This window comes from Lissotriton helveticus, chromosome 7, assembly GCF_964261635.1.
Source record: "Lissotriton helveticus chromosome 7, aLisHel1.1, whole genome shotgun sequence".
Lineage (NCBI taxonomy): Eukaryota > Metazoa > Chordata > Amphibia > Caudata > Salamandridae > Lissotriton > Lissotriton helveticus.
The window spans coordinates 1,773,897,124-1,773,921,771 of record NC_136068.1 but is presented as its reverse complement, the minus strand read 5'-3'; the positions used below and the strand labels follow the sequence as shown (position 1 = coordinate 1,773,921,771).

The 24,648-nt window shown below is 46.6% G+C and overlaps 1 protein-coding gene across 1 annotated transcript in view; it reads right to left on the bottom strand.

Annotated features, from left to right (window-relative positions):
* Nucleotides 1–24,648, bottom strand: part of LOC144770762 (uncharacterized) — a 51,317-nt gene that overhangs the window by 11,811 nt on the left and 14,858 nt on the right. The window contains exons 2-5 of the mRNA XM_078655510.1: nucleotides 17,838–17,951; nucleotides 16,653–16,802; nucleotides 9,339–9,485; nucleotides 507–638 (exon numbers count right to left, since the gene is read on the bottom strand). Coding sequence (XP_078511636.1) covers nucleotides 507–638; nucleotides 9,339–9,485; nucleotides 16,653–16,802; nucleotides 17,838–17,951 — 543 coding nt within the window. The remainder of the gene's footprint in view (nucleotides 1–506; nucleotides 639–9,338; nucleotides 9,486–16,652; nucleotides 16,803–17,837; nucleotides 17,952–24,648) is intronic.

Here is a 24,648-nt window from a genome sequence, read left to right as displayed (position 1 = left end):
CATTGCTCGCTTTTGGCTCTTGTGTCTTGATTACATTCATGTATGTCTACTTGTTTCTTCAGAAAACATTCTGCCTACATCCCACTAGGTGTGAGCCTTGCAGGACATCTTATCAATGTCCACATTGATATGTGCTATCCACAAAGTCCTCCTTGTGCCTGCACTGGTTCGAGCAATGGAGTCTCTTCAAGCAGTGTTTTACTGGGTTGTGTCATGGTAGTTATGTTGCCGGAGGTACTTAAGGTTCTGTGTCTTCGCCAGTCTTAAAGGTTGTGTGCTCAATGGTAGCTTGAGTAGGTCTTTGGTGCCCCAACTACTTTCCTGTTCGCGTTCCACAGACCATCCAACATGCATTGACATTAGCTTGTGATCCATACTTTTCTTAGCTCTGTTCCCATTGGTTTGTTGCATGTACACTGTCCCACCTGTGTCCCCATTGGCTCATGCTTTGCACACTGGCTTACCCATGTGCACCGGTTTGATTATGTCCCACAAACAAACTTTACCTGTGCCTCCATTGCAGAAATCAGAGTCACAGCATTGCAGGTGGAAGGAGGCATGTGTGCTTCTAAATCCCATCTCCTCCTCACACTCTGGAACCTCAGCGCAACCTTTCATGGAGACGTCCGACGTGAGGCCTGCGAAAGAATATCAAAGATATCAAAGTGATTAAAAGGGTTGCCAGCCCTTACTTATCCTCATCAATGTTTCTGAAAGAAGCCCTTTCATCAAATAATGACTCCTGGCACTCTTTTATATATGAGCATTGGTCATTGGTATGAGGCACTGAAAGTATCTGACAAGCTAGCCGATGTGAGAGTTGTGTCTGGGACTAAAAGCAAACTATCTTGCACGACAAAATTGAGACTTTGTCAATAGGTTGGTGCATGTTTCTATCCTTAAAACCTAATTAGAGTGCTTACATTCCTAAAGAGGTTTAACTTCATCATATAGAATGCAAATTAAAAAACTATAGCTCCAAATTTGTACAGTCTGGGCCAGAGAACAGTGGGCAACTTTACTCTATAAGCGGGCTTGAGATTGAGACCACAGATTGTGTGCTGGTTTGCACAGGCTAAGGATTAGGGACTGCTGATATGTAAAGTCTTCTGTACAATACATGGCATTTAAACTTGATCCAGTGGAGAGGCAGAAAGCTGGGGAAATCTGGTCAAATCTGCCTAGTCCACCTTCCAACAGGAAATGAAGACTCATCTTTTCAAAGTAGACATCACTCTGACACCTGGGCTGCCAACGCCCCAGCAGAACACAGCATCACTTTGTAGCTACGTTTGTGTTTTATAAATACATCTGCATATTTTGAGCCTTCACAATTGGCAGAGGGACATACGTGAGTAATAAACGACTCTGTAGTCCAACTCCAAAGACCAAATGGCTACAAGGACCGGGGAGGAGCATGCAAGGACTCTTTTCAGAGGTTTGATTTGAAAATAGCAGGACCTGCACATTGCAGACTTAACAAAAGTTTCCACCCGCTCAATGTTTCTTAAGCACACTATCACTTCTGGAAACTAGTCAACTTATTCAGTGAGAGCAGAGTCTTCTGCTTCATCTTGAAGGTACAGTCTTCTGTTATGCACTTAAAGCAGCAAACTATGTTATCTGACTGTATCCTGCTCATTAGCTGCGGGTAATGTGTCCCTGATGATGTAGTAATGTCGAATCCTAACTCCTCCGCAATTCCTCTACATATTCACCAGATCTTAACTCACAATACACAAGATGGCAGACATATCACTTCCCACGCATCAGTCACATTCCTGAACACATCTAGCCACCATCCTAAGAAGCCTAGACCACCAGTGAAGTTCTGCAACCCTTCTCTTTACCCCAAGAGGCACTCATCCTCTTCATGACACATGACAATCGTCGTATTCTTCCTCCGAACCATGATTTGAACAGATTTATACTATACACGTGATAAGGGGTAGGATGAAAACACCTTACTTTGCCCTCCTCCAAGACGATACATATGATGAAGCATGCCACAACTTGGTGTGGGTGAGAGCAGTTTTTACAAAATGAATGTGCTCCTGGCGTAACTTTACATATACTTACAATTAGCGACTTGTACCCACCTTACTTCTTTTTGTGTGTCTGTGTTGAACAGATTTAAACCCGCTGATGAAAACCTGTCCATTGACAGCCATTGCATTACGCCATTTACAAAATATTCTTCCCTCCCCACTCAATATCCATTCTTCAGGCCAACCTCTGGCAATATTCTTCAATACCACTTTCATCTCTTTATATATACTCATTTCATGCACTCATTTATTGTGAATATGTTATTGTTCATACTAACGTCTTCAGTCATAAAAACAACCTCACATTCAACCTTATTTGCAACTACCAACCATGCATGAACTAATAGCAAATGTAACATGCAGTCTGCATGCACACTTTGTATTCCAAGGAAATTCTCCACCACATAATGGTATGCCTGAAATTTGGCAGCCAGTCTTTCCATTGGCCCTGTTGGTGGTAGTATGTTTATCAGAAGCTTGTGGTTGGTTCTTAAAACACAGTTGTACCCTAATAAGAACATCCTTTATCCCCACACTCCATTATAAGTCATCCCTTATCACAGGATAGTTTTGCTCTGCCAATCTCAGTGCCCTGGAAACATAAGGTCCAATCGACTTATGTCCAATGAAAAGAGTCAGACCTTCAAGGCCTTCTGGAAGGCAAAATGACCAGAAATCATTCACAGGGATTGAGGAAGAACTTTCCAGTTTTTAGAAACCAAAGAGGTGGAGGATCATCCATCTTCCTTCTCTTAGGCGATGAATCCTGGGTGCCTGAAGTAAAGGAAATGAGGACTATCTGAGAGTACTCGAAGGGTTGGATAGGGCCAATGTTTTATGAAGATAGATGGGTCTAAAATAATCAACCACACAATGTTTAGATTAAGAGTCTGGAATTTAAGGTGTTTTGAATTGAGTAGCAAGAGAAGAGAGGCTCTGGAAGAGAAGATGTGGCAGTCCCAGGGAAGATTAAAAATAAAATGGACTGACATGTTTTTAATGCATTGTAGCTGTGAAAGACTTCTAATGACAAGTCCCAAGAAGAATGACTTGCAGTAATCAAGCAAGGATAACATTAGGTATTGGATTACAACGTGTCTAGAGAAGTCAGGTAAAAAGGGGAAATTGTGCACAGGAGCCGCAAGTGAAAAAGGCAAATTGCCAAAAACGTGCTGATTTGCAGGGAAATTGAATGTTCCCACTCAAACGAGAAGCCCAAATAGCTGACTGGCGTGGGTGGTGCTTCATATCTTAGACCACCAGCTGAATCAGAAGAATTCTCCTTTCCCCATCAGAAAAAAACCTCGCTCTTGTCTGCAATGATTTTAAAGGAAATTGTCGTTCATCCAATTTGTAACAGCTTAAGAGACATTGTTGAAAATCTGAAAGATGAACGTAGTTGTAAAGATTAGAGAGAATTTGTTGGCTGTCTGGTCAGGCTGAGAATTCAAGGTCAAAAAAGCAAAAAAGGGGGGAGGAGCCAAGCTCGCGACCGTGATGGCCGCGTTGTAGCTCGGCTCCGTCAACTTTCCTGCTTGCACTACCTATCCTGCGCCTTATCCTGCCCCGAGAAGTCTTATTTGATGGAATATGGAATTATGACGTTTTGCTGGCACTTACCGTCTGCTCTGGATGATCCTAGGTGCCGCGGATCTTGAGCTGTGCCCTTGTTCGCTTCGGGGCCTCCGGGGCGGGCGGGCCTGGGACTCGTCTGCGGCGCCCGGACGGGGCGGAGCGCCGGGGCCGACCCCTTGGTGGAGGAGTGGGGTCGGCCGAAGCGGCCACTGTGCGGTTGGACCGGTGGCGACTGACCGGGCCTGGTCTGGCTGTCCGGGGCCTGGTGGTGGAGCGCTGCCTTCCGCGGACGGGGGTTGACCGCATGGTCTCCCCTTTGTTCTCCTGTCCGGCCATCTTAAAACCCTCCGCCCGGTCTTGGCGGGCGGCGCCTGTGGGTCGGTGGCGCCGGCTGCCTCAATATTCTGGTGGTCCGCCTTTCTGCCCTGGAGGTTCCATTGTTTGTTGCTGGCTGGATTTCATCGAGCCCCGCCGGTGGCCGGATTGGGGTCGGAGATTGCCGAGGCCCCGCCGGGCTAAAAAGATGGCGGCCTGCGCCCTGTATCTACGCCCAGTTGGAGATGGCGACATCGGCTGGCCGCACGGCACGTTTGCTGAATACCGTAAAGGTGAGCCTACAGTTGGCGACGTCTTCGCCGCCTTGTGTTCCTGGCGTGCTTCCATGACTGTACCTGTTGCTGGGCCGAATGGTGGTCTTGGTACCGGGCTCGTTGGGCCGTCCCCTGCGTGTGCGGTTCCACCGCTTCAGTGTGCTGCGGAGTCCTTCCTGGAAATTGAAGACACCGGGGCCACCGCTTGTTTGGACGTACAGATGCCTACTGCCTTGTGTCGTCAGGAGTTCTTCCCTGTGGTGGATGTACTGGAGGGCCTCCAGCCGAGATCCGTCCGGGACTGTCTCGCCGGGTCTCCCGGTGTTTTTTTGCCTCGACCTGCCGAGCGGAGATCCTGTGACTGTTTCACCGGGGCGACTTTTTCTCCTTGGTCGGCGGAGCTATGCTTGAGTTGCCTGCTGCTGTTGCTGTCCTTTCTTGTTCATCCGGTCCGAAGCCGCTATAACTTGTGTGGTATATCGACGATTGGAATCCCTGCTTTTCACCTCTGGCCCCTCATGTTCTGGTTCTTTGTGCACTCTGTGCCTATGGCACTGGATAGACGAGGACAGGGGTGAGTTGCACTTGTGCCGCCGGACTATTACTTCGTGGCATGGCCGATGACCACCTTGCAGCTGTACGTGTATGATCGATTCCTCTTCATATTCCTGGTGCCTGTTTTTTGAAATGTCTTCATCTTCTCGTGGGATCTAAAATGTGTTCGAACGGGGGGTTGGGAGCTGATAGTTTTGATTATGTGTCTCCTCTCCCACTAGAGATTTTTCCTTTTTTTTTTTTTTTTTCTCCCTTCCTTTCCCCTTCCTTTCTTTTTGCCTATGTGGTCTCTTCCTTACTTTTTGACTCTTCTATATTTCGGGTTTCCTGTTAGGGCGACAGGCACGCTGCTGGGGGGGTAGGCCGTAGCCTTCTGCAGGGGTGCAGGGTGGGGTGGGTGGGGGGGGGTCTGTATTTTTGTTTTTTTCTTTGTTCTTGGTTCTATGGCTCTTATGTATCCTCTTTTCTGGACGCTGCGTCTACATGTAGGCCTCCTGGGGTGTTTTTGCCAGCGTGGGCCTTATGATCTCCCTGCCTCCGATGTTCATTGTGCATCCACTAATCCTATTTCCTTCGGTTCCATAGGCTGGCCTTTTCTTTTGTATGCTTTGCTTGCCAGGGGGCGCATGCTGTGGTGCCGCGTTCTTTTTTCCCTGTTTTTTCTACCCTTTTTCTTGATGTCCCTTTCCCCTTTTTTCCCCTTCTTTCTCCCTTTAATTGGGTTGATGTAGCGGATGGCTCTTTGTATTGCAATCCTGACTTCCTTTTTATGTATTGCTGCGTATTTTCGTAGTAACGGGTGGGCGTTGGGCAGTGGTTGGACTTGCTTGCAGATGTGGGACTTACGTTTTGCCCTTGCTATAATATGGTTGTTCTTTTTGAAATTCGCTGTGTATTGTTTTACTGCTTGCTGACGGCCCGCCACAGACTTTTGGACCCTAATGACTGCACTATTCCTGCTATTCACCCTATTGTATTATAAAATTAACCTTCACTTTTCCTACTCATGGTGGTTTCCTTGTGGCTTTCTGCCTCGCCTTATTGCTTCTGTTGTATCGGAGACCCGCTGGAGCTTCTTTCCTGGCCTACGTGCAAATACAGTGTGGTGGCCGGCCCGATGGGTTGTAGGCCCGTATTTGTAAGCTTCATGTGCACAATAAAGGTTTTCAAAAAAAAAAAAATGCAAATTAGCACGGCTAACGGATGGACATATACGTTAAAAAGAATGGAATGAACCCTGCAACACTCCTTGCTCTGATTTCTGAAATTCTGATCTATAAGGGAGAAGAATAATTGCTTGAGCATGATCAGAAGGATAGACAGCAATCCAATTGAGAACATTGTCATGCACACCCACCTCAGGGTAGCGCGTCAAGAGAATCTTTTGTGAAACAATGTCAAAGTCTGCTGATATGTCAAGTAGGACCAAGGCCAATGAGCACTTGGAGACGGATATTGTCCATGGTGGACAATAGGGCAGTTTCTGTGCTGTGATCAAGAAATGAAGTAAGTTGAGCATTTATCTCCTTTTCTAGCACCTTAATCGGGAATGGTAGTAGTTAGATAGGCTTATGGTTGCTGAGAATGGAGAAATCAGCGGAGGCATTATTTTTAAGAGGTAAAGTCAAAACCTGTTTCCAGGAGGCCGGAACCATGCCTTTGGCAAGTACATGATTGCAGAGGATGTTTAAAAAACGGGTAATATGTCAATTATCTGCTGAAAGACATGTGTTGGGCATGGGTCCAGCGGTGACCCAGATTTAACCGAAAGTATTGAACATGAAAGAGTGGGAGATGCTGGTGTCAGATGTCTCCGAGATGCCCCTGATTTTATTATGCTAAAAAAGGTATAGGTTGTCACATAGGGTTTGAGAATGAGGAATAGAATTGGAACAGTAGTCTGGAATAAAAAGAATGGTAACTGTTTTAAAGATGGGGTTATTCGCTTGATCTACTTAAAGAGCTAGCTCTAGCTGTTCTAATTTGTCTTTTGTAGTTCTTAAGGGTTTTTTGATAAATCTGTATTTTATCTGTACGCCAGCCTTCTTGGCCTTCTAGCATTTTTGTTTAGCCTCTCTGAGTGCTTTTGTGAACCAAGGGGCGGACGGCCTAGCTCAATGACAATCGCTTGTTTTAGTGGGAACAATTTGGTCAATAGCAGATAATAACCAACCAACCAACCAATTGTTATATATTTTCTGTTGCACTGTTCAGGGAGGCTACAGATGGGGGATTAATGGCAAGTGCCACATTCAGTTTGCTGTTGGAAACTTTATGCCAAGGTCATTTGATGGTGGTCTACGAGGATTTAAAACTTTCAGGGATGTTAGCAAATTTCATGTCGAGAGGAAATATATTATAGGAGATGGTCAAATCAGGGAGGGCAAAAACTAAATCCAAAGTATGTACGACTTTGTGTGTAGCAATCGCAATCATTTGAGTCATGTCAACAGCTTTAAATGTTCTGAAAAGAGAGCCGGATTTCAGTAGCAAAGGCTAATCTGCCCAAATGTTAATAATTCTAGGTAGATGCAAAGAGAGAACATTAGGTGTTAGGAAGCCTGAAAGGTTCTCATTTAATGCTGTGGTGTTCCCAGTAGTCCAATAAATCATGAGCAATGTAGTAGTACTTCTATTACATAAGGCTAGTTTGAGGCCAACAATGTCTGCGTCTGGAAAAGAGTAAAAGGGGAAGGGGCACATTTTGAAGAATTTGGTGGAAAGCCCTCCCCTTTTCCTGCCCAAGTATGACAAGTGGAAATATCTAAAGCCAAAAGGAGAGGCAAATCCCAAATCAGAGCAGAGGCCTCATGAGTCCACCTTTCAGCTATGAATATAGTGTCAACCTTGAAGCATGTAATAAGATCGGAAATTTAAAATGTTGGCTTATTGTTGGATCTAGCCTTAATCTCGCAACCCTTTAGTTCAGAAGTAGATTTTCAAGTCAGGGTTATAGAGGGTTGAGAGAATGTTCATGCCGCTGGTCGACTGTGTATGCAGCATATTAGTAGTAACAGATGTAATTAAGCGTACAGTAGTATGCGTGGCCATAGTATTGGGATGAGGTTGTGTCAAATGTTTGGATGGGCCCAAGTCCTCCCTGTCACACACTCTTTTCCTATTAAAAAGGTTTTAATACCCCTGTACAGTCTCTTGTTTAACATTCTTAAACACAATTCCTTGCTCTGAACCTCATTCAAACGTTTAATATACAGTTCTCTGTCAGTCACAAAAAACAATTGTTTTTAGTTTTTGCGATTGGTTCCTCAAGGATTGCTTCAACATGGATTTGGTCTAATCCCATCATTTGCCATTCTGTGTCTTACATATTTCACTTCTGTATATCTAAATTTACACTATTGACAATTGTTTTCCCAAAAAATCCAGAATATCATTCAAGGATCTATTACGTTTTCTTATAGTCTTTTCCAAAAACCATCCTAAAATGTACTTAAAAGTTCAAACGGCTGTCAGAGGTATTGAAATGTATTCTCTAATATCAAAAAGACTCTTAAAGGTATAGACCACTCCTCTCATTCAATCTGATGTTACACACCACCTACATCTAGTGTTGAGAAGACAGCTGCAACAGGCAGAGTCAAAATCTTTCTATGGCGATTCGGATGCCTACCAATCCTGAACTCATTACTCAACTGGTGAAAACCATGGAGATTATTATTAGGTTGACTGTGCCCTTTGTACACATCATCTAACATCCCCTTAACTTTATTCTGTAAATGATCAGAGTTCATACACAATGTGTAACTGGAACAGCATTATCTTTTAACATGTTTTGATATTTGAAGTCTATAATTGTTTCCAAATTATCCTTGAATACTCTCTCAAATCTCTCAAATTTACTTTTTCGATTCATCTTCCTCCCTTCACCCATTTACTCCATGCACTCAGGTGTGGGAGCTGCTCTTGAGTCCAATCGTATACCCATTTCCTCTTGATGAAGGTAGTGATGAATGGGATTCCCTTTGCCCCTGTCCTCGGTACTTCATTTTGCCACTGAAATACCCAACCAAATCTATTTGGTGACCTCTGTGGTCACCAGGATTGACCTTTATGAGCAAAAGTTTCCTATCCCCCCTTAATTTGTTGACTAGTGGTTTTCCCAGTATGGTGAACCATAAACATGGTTCTACCACAAGTAGATTTTGTTTTCTATCCACACAAATGGCCCTTCCATGTACTATCGTCCTCACATAAAACTTCATTTGAATGTAGTCCTAAGTAATTCTCCTTACTAGATTAACTCCACTAGATTAATCCCTTTCTTGCAATAGTAACGTGAAGAAGAAAGATGTGAAGATTTCTATGCTGATAGGTATGTTTCAGCTTGTGGGGGGAGGTGGGGACTTAGGAACAACTTATATAGCAGTTAAGCATGCCCCCTGAGAGAAGAGGACTTTTCTCAGTCTGGACCTCTTCTTGTACTGGCTGCTGTGGGGCTCCTGGGTCAATGCAGGACTTTGAGTGAATGTTCACTAAGTTTTTTCTTTTTCTTCTTCTTTATAGCAGTGGGATGTTAGCGACACTGACCTTTCACAAGCAATGCACTTACCTATCTTTCCTGAGATGGCCAATTCTACACACTTGGTTTGGTTCCCAACGCACATCAAGTTGTCCATAGCAGTGGAGCTGGCACACTGGCGACCTTGGCAGAGGGCCCCATAACAGTGCAGGTTGTTGGGCTCTGCCGGTACAGGCTCTGAAAGATAAAAGGCACATAATCTGTGACATCTCTTGCTTACTAATGATAGTCATATATTTTCACTTTATCTCCATTATGTTGATCCGATTACCTCCTCTTCACTCATTGGCCCCTTTCATCACTTTTACCCTTTCCTGGCACAATGTTTCTTTTCTCTAATGTGCACAACCATCTTCGTTGTTTGAAGGTGGATCATTAGTAGGAGTGAGTATACACCTACCACTAGCAATGAGGTCACCAACGTAATAAATGTTCTAGACAAGGTCTCAATAAATTATTCCCTTGCTCAACCCTTAGTAGCTATCAATGAGCAGACAGGCTTAACTTAGGAGACAGGTGTGTGAAGCATTTAAAAACACCAATACATTAAATAAGCAAGACACAGCACACAATAAAAATCCACAACCAATTCATAACAATAGGAAAATATGTTATGATTAAAAATACATCAAAACAACAAACATCCAATATAGGGAACCGGGGATATGAATTTTTAAAGAATAAACACTTTCTTATGCTTAAAAACATATAGAGCCAACTTGCAGCTGGTTGTGCTTGACCAAAACAAAGTCAAGGTTTGAGACCGACCACGATGGAGCCCTGGTCGGATATACTAAGCGGGAGGCCCCGGTCAAAGTTTTACCATAGCACTTAGAAACTTTTCTAGAGGATTTTCTCTCAACGTTGAGCGGTCCTCTCCAGCAGGCCAGATTTGGAGCAGCTTCGTTGGCTTGGTTCAGCGGGAGCCCCCGGTCATTTCATGGAGGTCTTTTGCTCCTGAGCTTCCAGCAGGATAAACCTAAAATCCAGGCCAGGTTGCAGTGCGAGGCAGTCGGTTTGACTCTTGACGTCAGGTAAGGTCAGTCACCTTATGAAGCTTTTCACAAAAGTTGCTCCAAACTTCAGAAATGTCTTCCGAAAGTTCCTCTTGAGGGTTCCAAGTGTCCATAACACAAATCCAAGTTCCCAGAGTCTCCGAGTTGCTCCTCTGAAGTTGGGACTACAGTTCCCAGAATGCACCTGGCCAAATCCTTAAACATCCATTGGACACACTCCTTGGGGCAGATGGCTCAGGTGAGCTCTGTTAGCCTGTTTCTTTCAAGAAGTCTACTCCTTAGTCCTTTTTGAAGCAAGGCAAAGTCCTCAGGGCTGTAGTTTCAAGTGTGCACCAAGCTCAATCCTTCAGAGTGCAAGCCTCTTGGGATGCAGACCCTGGCTCCAGCAGGGCAGTCCCTCTTCTTCTTGTAGTTTCAGGCAGCATATCTGAGTTGCTATGCAGCTCTCATATATTTATCCACTGTTCTGGGGCCACAAGCAGGGGAGCATCGCTGGCCAATGGGGTTATTGGTGCCACCCAAATGCATGACAGCTGCCTCTGAAGTGTGGCATTTTTTTTGTCCCGCAAAGCACTGCACTTTAAAATTCAAATTGAAGATTCTCCATCCTGGGGAGTAAGAGCTGACTAAACCAACCTACTGATGTGGCTCATTTCCAATAACACACCCTCTACAGCCCTCCTGCAAATTCAAATCCTGAGGCTGCCATCTGGATGGGGGGTACAGGAAGAAGGGGTATGCCTGGCTAGCATTCCCTACTGTCCTGCTCTCTTTGAAGCCCAGTTTGATTTACCCAGCCCCCGTCCTGGCCTGGTCTCTGCAGCTGCAGAGCTCCCCCCATCAGATAACCTGTCGCTGTGCAGGCCACTTATCACCTCATCAATCAGTTTGGCGAAGCCTGTTAAGGGCTGGCCAATCAGGGGAGGCTGCTAGAAGACTGGATTTTGGCTCCATGAAAAGAAAGTTATATAACTTCTTTTCTATATTAGTTATGATAATTTCAATCAATCAATCAATCATACCATTTGTATAGCGCACTACTCACCCGGGAGGGTCTCAAGGCGCTTGGGGAAGGGGTATGCTACTGCTCGAACAGCCAGGTCTTGAGTTGTTTCCTGAAGGCGAGATGGTCCTGGGTCAGCCGAAGGTGGATGGGGAGGGAGTTCCATGTCTTGGCAGCCAGGTAAGAGAAGGATCTTCCTCCGGCAGTGGCTCTTCGGATGCGTGGTACGGCTGCGAGGGCGAGGCTGGTGGACCGTAGCTGGCGGGTGGGCGTGTAGAAGGTCAGGCGGTCGTTGAGGTACTTGGGGCCCAGGTCGTGGAGAGACTTGTGTGCGTGGGTGAGGAGCCGGAACGTGATCCTCGTGTCGACGGGGAGCCAGTGCAGGGTCCTCAGGTGGCTGGAGATGTGGCTGCGTCGGGGGACATCCAGGATGAGTCGTGCGGAGGTGTTCTGGATGCGTTGGAGTCTTTTCTGTAGCTTGGCTGTAGTTACGGCGTAGAGGGCGTTTCCGTAGTCCAGTCGGCTGGTGACGAGTGCTTGGGTGACAGTCTTCCTTGTCTTGGTCGGGATCCAGCGGAAGATCTTGTGAAGCATACGCAGGGTGTTGAAGCACGATGAGGAGACGGCGTTGACTTGTCTGGTCATGGAGAGGGAGGAGTCCAGGATGAAGCCCAGGTTGCGTGCGTGGTCGGTTGGCTTGGGTGCGGTGCCCAGGGCTGGGGGCCACCAGGAGTCGTCCCAGGCGGAGGGCGAAGATCCCAGGATGAGGACTTCCGTCTTGTCTGAGTTCAGTTTCAGGCGGCTGTCCTTCATCCACTCGGCGACGTCTTTCATCCCTTTGTGTAGGCAGGTTCTGGCGGTGTCGGGGTATCTGGTGAGGGAGAGGATCAGCTGGGTGTCGTCGGCGTAAGAGATGATGTTATGGTTGTGCTGGCGTGTGATGGCTGCGAGAGGTCTCATGTAGACGTTGAAGAGGGTGGGGCTGAGTGAAGATCCCTGCGGGACGCCGCAGATGACTTCGGTGGCCTCGGAGCGAAACGGGGGGAGGCGGACTCTTTGTGTTCTTCCGGCGAGGAACGAGGTGATCCACTCCCGTGCCTTCTCTTGGATACCGATGTTGCTGAGGCGCTGGACTAGGGTGCGGTGGCAGACAGTGTCGAACGCAGCGGAGAGGTCCAGGAGGATGAGGGCCACTGTTTCCCCCTTGTCGAGCAGGGTCCGGATGTCGTCGGTGGCTGCGATGAGGGCCGTCTCGGTGCTGTGGTTGGCTCTGAAGCCGGACTGCGAGGGGTCGAGGGATCCGTTCGTCTCGAGGAAGGTGGTCAGCTGTCTGTTGACGATCTTCTCGATGACTTTAGCAGGAAAAGGGAGGAGCGAGATGGGGCGGAAGTTTTTGAGGTCGGTGGGGTCCGCTGTAGGTTTCTTCAGGAGGGCGCTGAGCTCGGCGTGCTTCCAGCTCTCCGGGAAGGTGGCGGTGTTGAAGGAGGTGTTGATGATGTTCCGGAGTTGGGGTGCGATGGTGGAGTCGGCCTTGTTCAAGACGTGGTGTGGGCAGGGGTCGGTCGGTGATCCGGTGTGGATGGTGTTCATCGTGCGGGCTGTGTCTTCGGTGGTCACCGTGGTCCAGGTGCGAAGGGTGGCGATGGGGGGCGTTGGTTCGACGGTTGGGTGTGTGGGTGGTGCGCCGAAGCTGTTGTGGATGTCGGCGATCTTGCGGTGGAAGAACGAGGCGAGGGAGTCGCAGAGGTCTTGTGACGGGGTGATGTCATTGGTGCCAGTGCTGGGGTTGGAGAACTCCTTGACGATGCTGAAGAGTTCCTTGCTGTCGTGGGTATTGTTGTCCAGTCGTTCCTTCAGGGATTTCTTCTTGGTGGTGCGGATGAGCTGGTGGTGCTTGCGGGTAGCGTGTTTGAGGGCGGTCATGTTGTCGGTGGTCCGGTCGAGGAGCCAGGCTTTCTCGAGGGTGCGGCAGGTCTTCTTGGAGTCCTTGAGTTCGTCGGTGAACCAGGATGCCTTCTTGCTTCTGGGTCTGCTGGGAGGGTTCTTCAGTGGTGCGAGGTCGTCGGCGCAGGCGGTCAGCCACTGCGTGAAGTTCCGGGCTGCTTCGATGGGGTCCGTTGCGCTGGCGGGTGGGTTCTGGCTGAGAGAGGTGTTGAGCTGCTCGGTGGTGATCTTACTACAGCTTCTGTGGGGAATCTGAAGTGGGTGGTGGTGGGTCGTTGTTCTTCTGAAGCTGAAGTGGACGCAGCTGTGGTCGGTCCAGTGGAGTCCGGTGGAGTGGCTGAAGGTGATGTGCTTGCTGGATGAGAAGACGGGATCAAGCGTGTGGCCGGCGTAGTGGGTGGGGGTGTTGACCAGTTGCTTGAGTCCGAGGTAGGCGAGGTTTTCCAGCAGGGCGGTGGTGTTGCGGTCCTTGTTGTTCTCCAGGTGGAAGTTGAGGTCCCCTAGGAGGATGTAGTCAGCGGAGGGGAGGGCGTGTGGTCTGATGAAGTCTGTGATGTCTTCGCTGAATTGTGTGCGTGGTCCTGGGGGTCTGTAGACGAGGGTGCCTCTGAGGGTCGTCTTTGGGTCGGTGTGAATCTGGAAGTGGAGATGTTCGGCTGCGGCGAAGGGGTCGTTGGCGTCGGTCGTGATGCGGATGGTGTTCTTGTGGATGATGGCGATGCCTCCTCCGGTTTGGTTGACGCGGTCCCTCCTGATGATCTTGTACCCGTCCGGGATGGCGATGGCGATGTCGGGTGCAGAGGAGGCGTTCATCCAGGTTTCCGTGAGGAAGGCGACGTCCGGTGATGTAGCGTCAAGGAGGTTCCAGAGTTCCACGGCGTGTCTGTGGACGGAGCGGGTGTTGAGCAGGATGCACTTGAGGTGGTTGCTGCTGGTGCTTGGCTTGGCGGGTGCGGGGGAGGTTCGGAGGCAGGTGAACTTGCAGATACAGCAGGTGAAGGGTCCATGGGTGCGTCTCGGGGTGGCTCGGCAGCAGGTGTGGGTCCGGCCGGCATTGAGTGCGTTGAGAGTGGCGGCGTCGTAGGTCCGTCGTGTGGGCTGGCATCGTCGGGGCCTGGGGTCCTGGCACTGGGCGCGGTCCAGGCGCGGACGGGCGCAGACGGGCTTGCCTTTGGCGCACAATCGGCGCGCCCGCCGCGCGTCAACGCTGCGCGTGTGCATGGGCGGCATAAGAAGGAGCCGGGAGGGAGGGGCAGCTGGGTGGCTGGGAGCGGGGCGGCGAATGGGCAGGGTGGGGCGGGCCGCAGGGAGGCAGCGGTGGGAAGGAGGACAGGGGGCGGCTCAGCGGCGGCTGGGTCGCCCTGTGGATTAAAAAGGCTAAGAAGCGAGAAAAATGAAGTGAAGGCAGCAGGGGAAGGAGGATGAAAGAGCGAGTAGAAAAATGAAGGCAGCAAAGGGCAGGGAGAGCGAGAAGCGAGCTAGAGAGAAAACGAAGGCAGCAGAGGTCAGAGACCAAAAAACGAGCGAGAGGAGCGCGGCAGCAAAGGGCACCAGGTCACAGCTGAAGGCAGCAGTAGCAGGGGTGTGTGGGGGCGACCTCACCTGGTTACAGGCTCAGCGGTCAGTGTCAAGTTGTTGGATTTATCATTACCATTCTTTTAAGCCCATAAAATATTATTTTAGCTCACTCCAGTCAATAGATGCACTGCATTATAGTTTCCCCAATTTATCCTACGGCGCTAAAAGGCTACAATGGGGGGAGGAGGGACATCATTGGTAGTTTTCCCTCACCAGGGCATATAAAACATCTTTTAAAATGTCCCTGCTTATTTGTACGTGGCACCCCATTCTGGGGGCACCTGGGGTAGACCTTAGAGGTGATTTATAGGTAAAATAATGTAGTTCAATACTTTGGAAATACATTAAATCCGAAGTCGAATTTGCGAGTAATTTCAATTTAAAAGCAGATTGCAAAGCAGGCTGACTTTTAAAATGACAGCAGGCAACACAGAAGTGCACACCTAAGTGCCTCAAAGCTGCTTGGCCTCTAAACCTACATGCCCTACAAAATACTAGGGACTTACAGGTAGGCTGTCAGTGCCAATTGTAATTGCATCTAATTACCATATACATTTTTAATCAGAGCAGTGTTATCCGGCCTGGTTATCAAAGCCCAGGGCGGAGTCAGATTCAGTTACCACCAGTATCAGTTTAAAAATCTGGGTGATCAGAGCAAAAAGGATGACTTTCTCACATCCATCTTTCTGTCATGCCTTCCTCTTCTCTCCTGAGCACTACCTCGCCTCTAGCCTCTGCAGCCTTTTTGCTGTTTCCCTGGAAGGTGGTACTTCTGTATGAGCCAATATCTTCTCTCTGTACCTCCTTCAGTTGAATACTGTCTGATCAGAGGGGTCACACCCACATATGCATTTTGGTATGTTTAGTGGATGAGAACACATATTTGGGTGGTGATATTTGCTATTACTAAAAAGAGGGATCTAGAAATCATTGGAAATATACCTATTAGCACATTTAAATGTGTGGTCTTAATCTCCCAATGGGTTAACGTCCAATCACTAAGAAGAATGGAACTCTACAAAACCCTAAAGAGGATTAGGATTGTAGGAACAGTCTGAGTGCAGTTGTGATGTATACAACAGTGCAATGTAAAGTCATTAAAAAACAAAATAATAAAAACCAATATCTGAGACCTGAAATAATAGAAAACATATTGAGTGTAAAACAATTTGATATAAATGTAGTTTACTGAAAAAATATTTTATTTTAAGTTAAAAAAAAGATTAATTTGCTACAAACAGACTGAGTTTTAAAAGAAAAATAAATAGGGATCCCCATAGTGAATCCTGGTAAGGGAACGGTATTGTAATTAGGGATGGGTAAAATATTTGCATGAGTTTTGGGAAAAGTGAAAGTTGTGGGTGGGAGGAGCGGGGAAGGTATGGGGATGGTTGACACCCTCAGAGTTGAATTGGGGTGGACTCACTGCTCCATGGGTGGAAAACAAAATTTTCTTTTGGAAAAACACACTTTCTAAGAATTTAGATTTTACTAACTGATAAATGGCATTCATCCTCTAAACCATCAGATTAAACTGTTTATGTAAAACGGTTTCTAATAACTGTAATTCTCTTAATTGTTTTTTTCTGTATAATATTTTACAGCCATGACAAAGGGCTTGGTGTTTAATCTCTCTGACCATGTGGAACATCTGTGGTAGGTCTGCGGTAGCACATAGAGTGCTGGAATTGCAGATGCGGAACTACAACCTGTGGACCGTGCTTCCTTGGTGTAACAGCCAAGTTCCTCTTTCTTGAAAGTGATCTCAGTTGGCGGTGATGTTGAAAAGTGGAAGATGCTTACCAAAGTCTGTCTCGTTATTGCAGAAGTTGGTGTTGCAGTAGTTCTCCTGGAACGACAAGCTGACTTTCTGCTTTGCAGTAATCTGTGTCACCTTATCTGGCCTTTCCCCATAGGCGCATGTCTTCTTGATGTTCAGGGCAGTGAGGAAAACTGCAGATGGACAGAGGAACAAGAGCAATGTTATCAAATGCTTGATGCCCCATCAGGTTAGTGCTAATAGCTCCTAGAAGCCTATTTAATGGTAATAGCTCCCAGAAGCCAGGTCAGTGGTAGTAGCTTCCAGAAGCCTGATAACGAATGTCCTTACAGGCCACAGACTTTGAAAGGCCAGTAGGGCCTGGGCAGAGCCTGTCACAAATTAGGCACACCTGACATGTGACTGGTTTTACCCCGGTGAGACTGGCCTTACCGTGTTTCCATAGCTCTGTAGATCAGCCCTCCTGCTTTACTAACACTTTCTCTCCTTCCATCACAAGTATCCAGACGCCAGAATGTTTAGGTGCTGTGTACACCATATGCTTATGGATACTGGTACGCATGGTATATGTATGTTCATGGATGCTGCTATATAGTTAGGTTTAGCTTTTTACTAGGCCTGGGCAGAAAAATGCGCTCCGTTTACGGAATTTGGGTAATTTCGCCTTCCGCGGAGAACGCGCAATTGCCCAAAATTCTGCGTTCCGCGACTTTGGAAAATGTTTTGCTTGTTCGCGTTCTCAAAATGCGTGTTCGCGAAATATTTCCCCTCGAGCACGCAAACAGCGATTGCGAACATTAAAAAAGCTTCGCGAACAAGCAATTTCGCGTGCTCGCAAAATTTCTGTGTGTTCGCTGAGATTTTTTACCATTTCGTGGAGATTTGCATAACGTGATTACACAAATTCCGCCCACCCCTACTTTTTACACTTTTTTAGAGCATCTTGTTATTTGCAAGAAAATATTGCACATAGTGGGGAAAAGAAACTCGTAAATATTTTCACTGAAAGTCATAGTAGGAAAATTGTTTGAAAGGACTTATTTGATTTCTGTGTTTTATTTTCCGTGACATTTTCAGTAATTGCCAATGGGCCATTCCTACCATCGTAGGAACACCTGAGTTTAAAACATTTTTTACATAGCAAGAGCCTAACAAGATTAAAGCACAACACATTCCATCAGAACAGCAAGTGAAATAAAGTTACTTACAGACAGAGGCTTTCAGGACAGATGTCTTGCAGTACGCGTCAGGTCCATGGCAGCTTATCGGCGACTGATCGCACTCTGCTTCTTCCTCACAACCAAAGCACTCCAGGCTGTTAACTGGAAGAGACAAACAAGCATTATCACGACGGTTGCACTCTACCATCTCATTGAAACCATTTTAGGCAGCATCTAAAGGACCATATGCTCAATCATGTCAAAGAATGTTCTTGTCTGCTTTTGGAACTCCAGATCTAAAAACATAGAAGCCCAGTCAAAACAAGGACCTGGTTGACAGCTGGGTGTTAATGAAAAGCCACCCAATTGCTGAGAGAAATGATAAAGCTAAAAAAAGAATCCACCCCAGGCTGAACACCCAACTAGAGGTCATTGCATATACTGCCTCCAGTCCTGAACTTTTCACATGCAAATCAATGTTTTCATGTGTATGAGTCTAATTAGTTATGTGGAAGATACTACAACATCCAGAATGCAATAGGTGATAACAAAAAAGTTCAAGCCTGGAAATCATGTCAGTAATTACTTTATATGGTAACCTTAATCCATCTATGGAATTCTCTGCACCATCGGCATACTATGGTGGTTTGGAGTCATTGGGTGGACTTTCACTCTCTTTTAGCATTCCTCACAGACATTGAAGACTGTTCTGATACTATTCAAATCAAAGGCAGAGCATCTTGGGGAGTAGACATAATTCTTCCACTGTTCCAGATTTATTCTATGATTTAGAAGTCACACAGTGTTTCAGGCACATGCCTCTACCCCTCCTTACTCATCTTATCCTACTCAGTTTTGCAATGATTCAATCGTGCATTTAAACCCTGATTTAAAATATATTTTCTCTAAAGCAGACTCTTCTCAGTGGCTCTCCTAACTTGCTCTTCTTGGAAGCACATCTTGTTTACAGGTGGTTGGTAATGAGGCATCACCAGAAAAAGCCTCTCCCCACCAATTCTGAGTGATGCCACCAGGTAGGAATATGGTTGTGGAGCAGCAGAAAATGGCCAAAGACCCCCATGTTAATTTAAGCATGCCAATCCACCACCCTTTTCAGCCCTGGTATATCTGTGTAACATGATGCCAGTCCTGCATGGAAGGTGGCACCGATTGTTGAAGCGCACTCACTGCACATTTGTAATGTGGGCATTGGCAATGTGAACCTCCTTTCATGGTTAATTTCCAGTTGCCAACTGTATTGACTGCAAAAACACCATACTGCCTAGACATTGTAGAATTGTTGTCACAAACGTTTGGCGCCTGAAACCATTCCCACCATGCAAGCAGGAGCCACCTTGGGGGGAAGCAACCACCCATGTGGCGCAGTGCTTACATGGGGCGGACCTTCCTCCTCCAATATAGGGATGAATAGCCCAGCCACCATGCACATAATCAGACACATGCCTGTAATGACCAGGAAGCTGTGAAAACCACTTCATCGCCATGCTGCCACAAATATTCTGACTGTTCGTACTGTAATTTTGAGTCTGTGCTCTGGTAAGCTTCTATCTGTCCCAATGAATTAGCCCTGGCCCACAAATATCAGACCTGTCAACTTGAAAATACAATGTGCTGTGTGAGGAGGGGGCGTGGCCTTGGAGGGGCAGATCTTTATACCTGGAATTGCTTGAGAGGCCCATCCACCCCTGTCTCCTAGCCCCATCGCCCTCCTTGCCCTCCCCGCACCCCCTTCCCCAACAAAAGGTCACTGAGGCTGCTGCCAATGTTCTGGGGTGTTTTCACACCCTTATGGACAAAAGATGCTTACAGTCTCAAAAGAACATCTGGCTATCCACCTTTTACAGTGGTTTCCAGCTCGTTATCCCCACCGCTGTACCATCATGCTAACGTGCTCCCTGACACCACGTACATTGTTCCTCGCTGTGTGACCATGTGAAGGGAGTTGATATTGTGTGACACACGTTGGTACCACATAAGTTGGTAGGTCTGCAATATGGCAACTGTCTAACTTACAGATGAGGCGACAGAAGATTGATACGGAAATAAACAGGCATCAGTGTAATTAATGTTAGATGTTACATTTGTGCCCCGGCATGAATTAACACCACACACATCAGTGACTTTAAAAGCATAGCTTCAGGCCTGCCACTCTAGCCCTGAACTGCTGGGAGCAAAGCTACAGCAGATACCTGTCAATAAAAGGCTTTAGCTAAGTCACATACCTGTACTGCAGCCCACAAGGCCTTGATGCATAATGTCCAAACACGCAAAATGTCTAATTTTAAAGTTAGTGTAAGCTGTGTAATCCTTTACCTACGATAAAAGCATATTTGTTGATAAAGTACAGTTTTCAATTTGTCAAATTAGGAAATAGCTACAGAGCTATTCACTGTGGTGTTGGGCCTCAGGTCCACATGCTGAGAATAATGGACACAGACACCAGGTGGTATGGTACAGTAACTAGCCACGACCATATGCACCCGGGCCCTTTTATTGGCAGGGCCATGTCACCTGTGACACCCGTGATGGGTGGGTGGGGTGCTAATGTGTCCAGCCCTCAAGGGAGTGGCTGGGAATACAGATGCCTGCTAAACACTAGATCGTGTCGTGCAGGACTCTACATTCCTCCCACACTTTATTGAAGAACAAAAACAAAACATTAGACCAACCTGTGGGGACAATTAACAGTCAACTAAGCACCACAGCGTCCATCAACCGAGAAGACGTCAGTCATGGGCTGGTGACTCTGCCCGCAGCAGGACCATCTCAGCGGACACTCGTAGTTAAAGCTGAGGGGTTCGGGACACGACCGCTGGCTTGAAGACGTCTGCTGCATACCGTCAGCTCACTGACGATGTCTTGTCTTACAGCCCTGCCCAGCTCCACTCTGCTGACGTCGAGGATGGTCTGTGGTGAGTTCTAACAGTTCATACAATGGGATGCATCATGAGTATGGATGGAGTTCATGGTGAGAGTTCGCGGAGGGTTTGCCTGAGCGACTGTCTCTCTTGAACTGCTTGGCTGTAACCGAGGACCTGTTGGTGGGGCAATGTCTCTTCTCACTCTCCCGCCTGGGGAGGCCCGGTGTCGTGGTTGCAATGGAACTGCAGGAGGGCTGCGCTGGGGCTGCTTGTGTGCCGACTGGGGGCAGCTGCAAGACCACTGATAAGCCGTTACTTAGTCCCACGCACAACCCTCAAGGGAGAATGAGTCTTGGCCAAGACATGCTCTCGCTGCCACGGTTCTGGTGTAGACAAGGTTCGCAGGTAGCCTCTGGTTCTTGTCGGCTGGTGTGGCAACATTGTAGGACTCCAGTCCATCTGTGCTCTGGAAATGATGGTGTTTGACACATGTGACAAGGGCTGGCGTGACGGCAGTTGTGTGCCGTTCTAATATTTCTCAAAAATGTATTTCAGTATATTTAATATAGCCTTATAGCCCGCCGCAGAGGGCTATACCGGCTATTAAAGGCCCTCTCCAGCGTTAAAGGCCCCGAGCCAAAGGCTAGGGCCTTTAACAAGGGAGAGGGACTTTAATAGCGGTATAGCCCATCTACGAAGGGCTATAAGGCTATTAGAACATTCTGTCACTAGAGGACAGAATGTTCTAACAAAAAAAACAAAGCCTTTTGGAAGCGTGAGGGGATTAGAATCCCCTCAGGCTCCCTGAAGCCTTTGTTCACAGCCAGAGCTGTGAACAAAGAAACATTGGAATGTTGGAGCTCCAGGCTTATACCAGCCATTATAAGCCCGGAGCACTCCATTGTTTTCAATGGAGCTCCCAACATTCCAATGTTCTAATTTATGTTACATTTACTGAATAGATGATTTATTTAAAGAAACATATTTGGCTCTGCTTGCAAGCATGGAAGGTAGTTTAATTAGTTCTGCCAACAGTCTCCTGATGCCAGAATTATTCCGATTCCTGAATGTCCTACACCATCGTAATATTATTTAGTGTTTCCTCCTGACATGAGAGGATTTTCAGTGCCCTACAAATTTAAATTAAGCCCCTAATCATTATATCTTCCTTCAAGGGACCGAAGCAAGGTCCAAGTCACCTGAAAACTACTTTAGCATGGTGGCCACTTCCCCTTCTGTCGTCAGTGGCATTCTCACCATGGGGAGATTGAGGAAGAGGACTTTGGCCAACTCGTATGAGATGGGAGTAGTCTCTGAGTCTAGGTGTCACAGCGGCTCCTTCATCTCTTTTGTCGCTGCTGGAGTATCTGGCTTACCAAGATGTAAAGGGGGTGCCAGGCCTCGGTTTGGTGCCAGGCGAAGAATGCAATGCAGTTTGGGAGATCTGAAGATTGACACAGCAAAGAATTTTCTTTTTTCCCCGTCAAGAGAGACCCAACAACATCTCTGTTGGAATTGTAAATAGCGAATGGTGATGGCCTGAAGTCCATCCTCCACACAGAGACTTTTTCTTAAAGTAGGAAAAGAGCATATGCTGCAGTTCTGGGAGAACTGGGCGGTTGTGTCAACAACATTCTATTGATTGATTCCTTCTGTAAAGAACATAAAAAACTCTGAAGAGTTCACAGTCACAGCCTAGATTGTAAGCTATAGTGAGTACCCCATAACCATCTTTGGCACAAAAGGCCAACAGGTATAGGTGATAACAAGATGATTTTAAGAGTCAATTACAGTCCTTATGAAGGCATTACTAAGTCAGAGTTGAGAACCAACAGGACAAGGTAGACAATTGTGGAAGTGATCGATGTTCCCCACCACTGTTGATACAGGGAGGAAGCTTAAGTTGAACTAAATCAAAGGATATCTCCTAGGTTTAATATCGCGGTGGTATTTCTGGCCTTCTAGGTCTTTATAAATGTACACATTGATGCCGAACAGTGCGAGGAGAGTATTCAAATCTAGAGTTAAAGAATTATTAATGAAGGATTCCAAGATATATCTGGGTGAGTATTTGATTAATATAACTTGTACGAATATATATGTATGGGGACTTTTACATTGGAAAACTTGCTAAGAGCACTGAGCACCATTGTGGGTTAGTGCCTTCTGCAGGCTGGTCTCTTGAGTCTATTTTACTTTTTATATTGAGCAGTTTTCTACAGCGTGGACAAGACCTCAGAGTATTACGGTGTCAGGAGCACCTGGAATGAATTTACACATGTAAGATACAGGCTGTCATGGGCCATGGAAAGGGATGCCATGAAAAGTGCATAGGGGTAGAGTGTGTAAAACACAATTAGAAGGTGGCTTAAGGGGCATTAGTAATTAATGTGTCATACTCAAAAATACTTTACATTAATCCAAAATTGCATCAAGAACAAAAAAAATGTTTCCAAATTCCTCCCAAGGATCATTGAAGGAAGGAGAATATTACATGCATCAGATATGAGGCGAGCCATTTGAATATATCTGGACAGGACAAACTCCTTTCACTCTTCTCAATCTGTACGCTATTTTGATGGAAATGCAAAAGGAATGACACCATCTACAATAAAATTCAAGTACGTGGGTAAAATTTGCTATAATAGCAGTATATAAAACGGCAGGACAAATGACACCTTCTAACATAAAGGGTCACTCGACAAGAGAAACAGATGGCTCATGGGCAGAAATGTTCCTGCATTTAAGCAAAAGAAAGGGAGCTTGCTATATCCTCAGTTGAAGTAAGTAAAGTAAGGGGCATATTACCAAGGGCCTTATCGCCGCTTTAGCGGGAATTTTTTCCGCTAAAGCGGCGATAATTTTATCGCCCTATTACCTAGCTGTCGATAACACCAGATAGTGACAGCTAATAGGCGATAGCGGGCATTTAGGGGCCCACTTTGCATGTCAGCGATAATTATCGCTAATGACATGCAAAGTGGGCGAGCCAAGATGTTAGCGACTGGAAACAGTCGCTAACATCGCTATCCCCTATTACCAACTTTGGAAATAATCGCATTAAGCGCAATTATCTCCGAAAGCTAACGCCTGCCCAGAGCAGTTCTTAGCCATGTTATCCAATGGAAGGTGGATAACATGGCTAAGAGCATTGTCACAATAATGCATGAATATCGCTGATTTTTCAGCGATATTCATGCATTTCCCACGATTTCTACCGCTTTTGAGATAAACCTTGATAATATCAAGGTATCTCAGCAGTAAAAATCGTCGGAGCGCGGCGATATTATTATACCCACTAACCAAGCTTAGCGATAATTATCGCTATAGCTTGGTAATATGCCCCCTAAATCTTTATTGTATGATTACCTAAAATAATTTACAAAGACCAATCTATGTTGCGATGTTAAAGCAGGAATCAAATATAAAACTCAGTCGATAAAGTATGCAATGAGGAAGTGTATAGGTGAATTATCACATGCATTACTTACAGGGGACATTCATTACTCATTCCAGGACGTGGCCATAGTGCCAACATGGATTAAAAGGGAGGGGATAAGATAGTCAACATAAACAAAATACTATATGGAGGATATGAGGTGCAGCCTTGCCATGTGCCACGCATCATGGGTTTGACTAACGCTTTTCAGGGCGTTTCCCGCCATCACCGGGCTGAAATGCATTACTCCCTGAATCCGAGCTCCTTCTTTCCTTTGTGTTCCTGAAGGCAATCAGAAAAAGTTGTCAGTTTGCTCTACCAAGATGCCAAGGCAGAGGACAGGTCGAAGAAAGGTGATGTTTCCTTTTACACAGCTGAATTTTTGAGGCTGGGGCCTGAGTTGAGCCCCCTGCCCCTTCCTGCTAGTTACTGGCACATCTAAATCCAGGCAGGTTGCATACCTATGTGTACCCACCTGCCAAGGCACATTAAACTCTTGTAATGGCAAGCACATCCAGACGGTGCCAGTTGGGGGAAG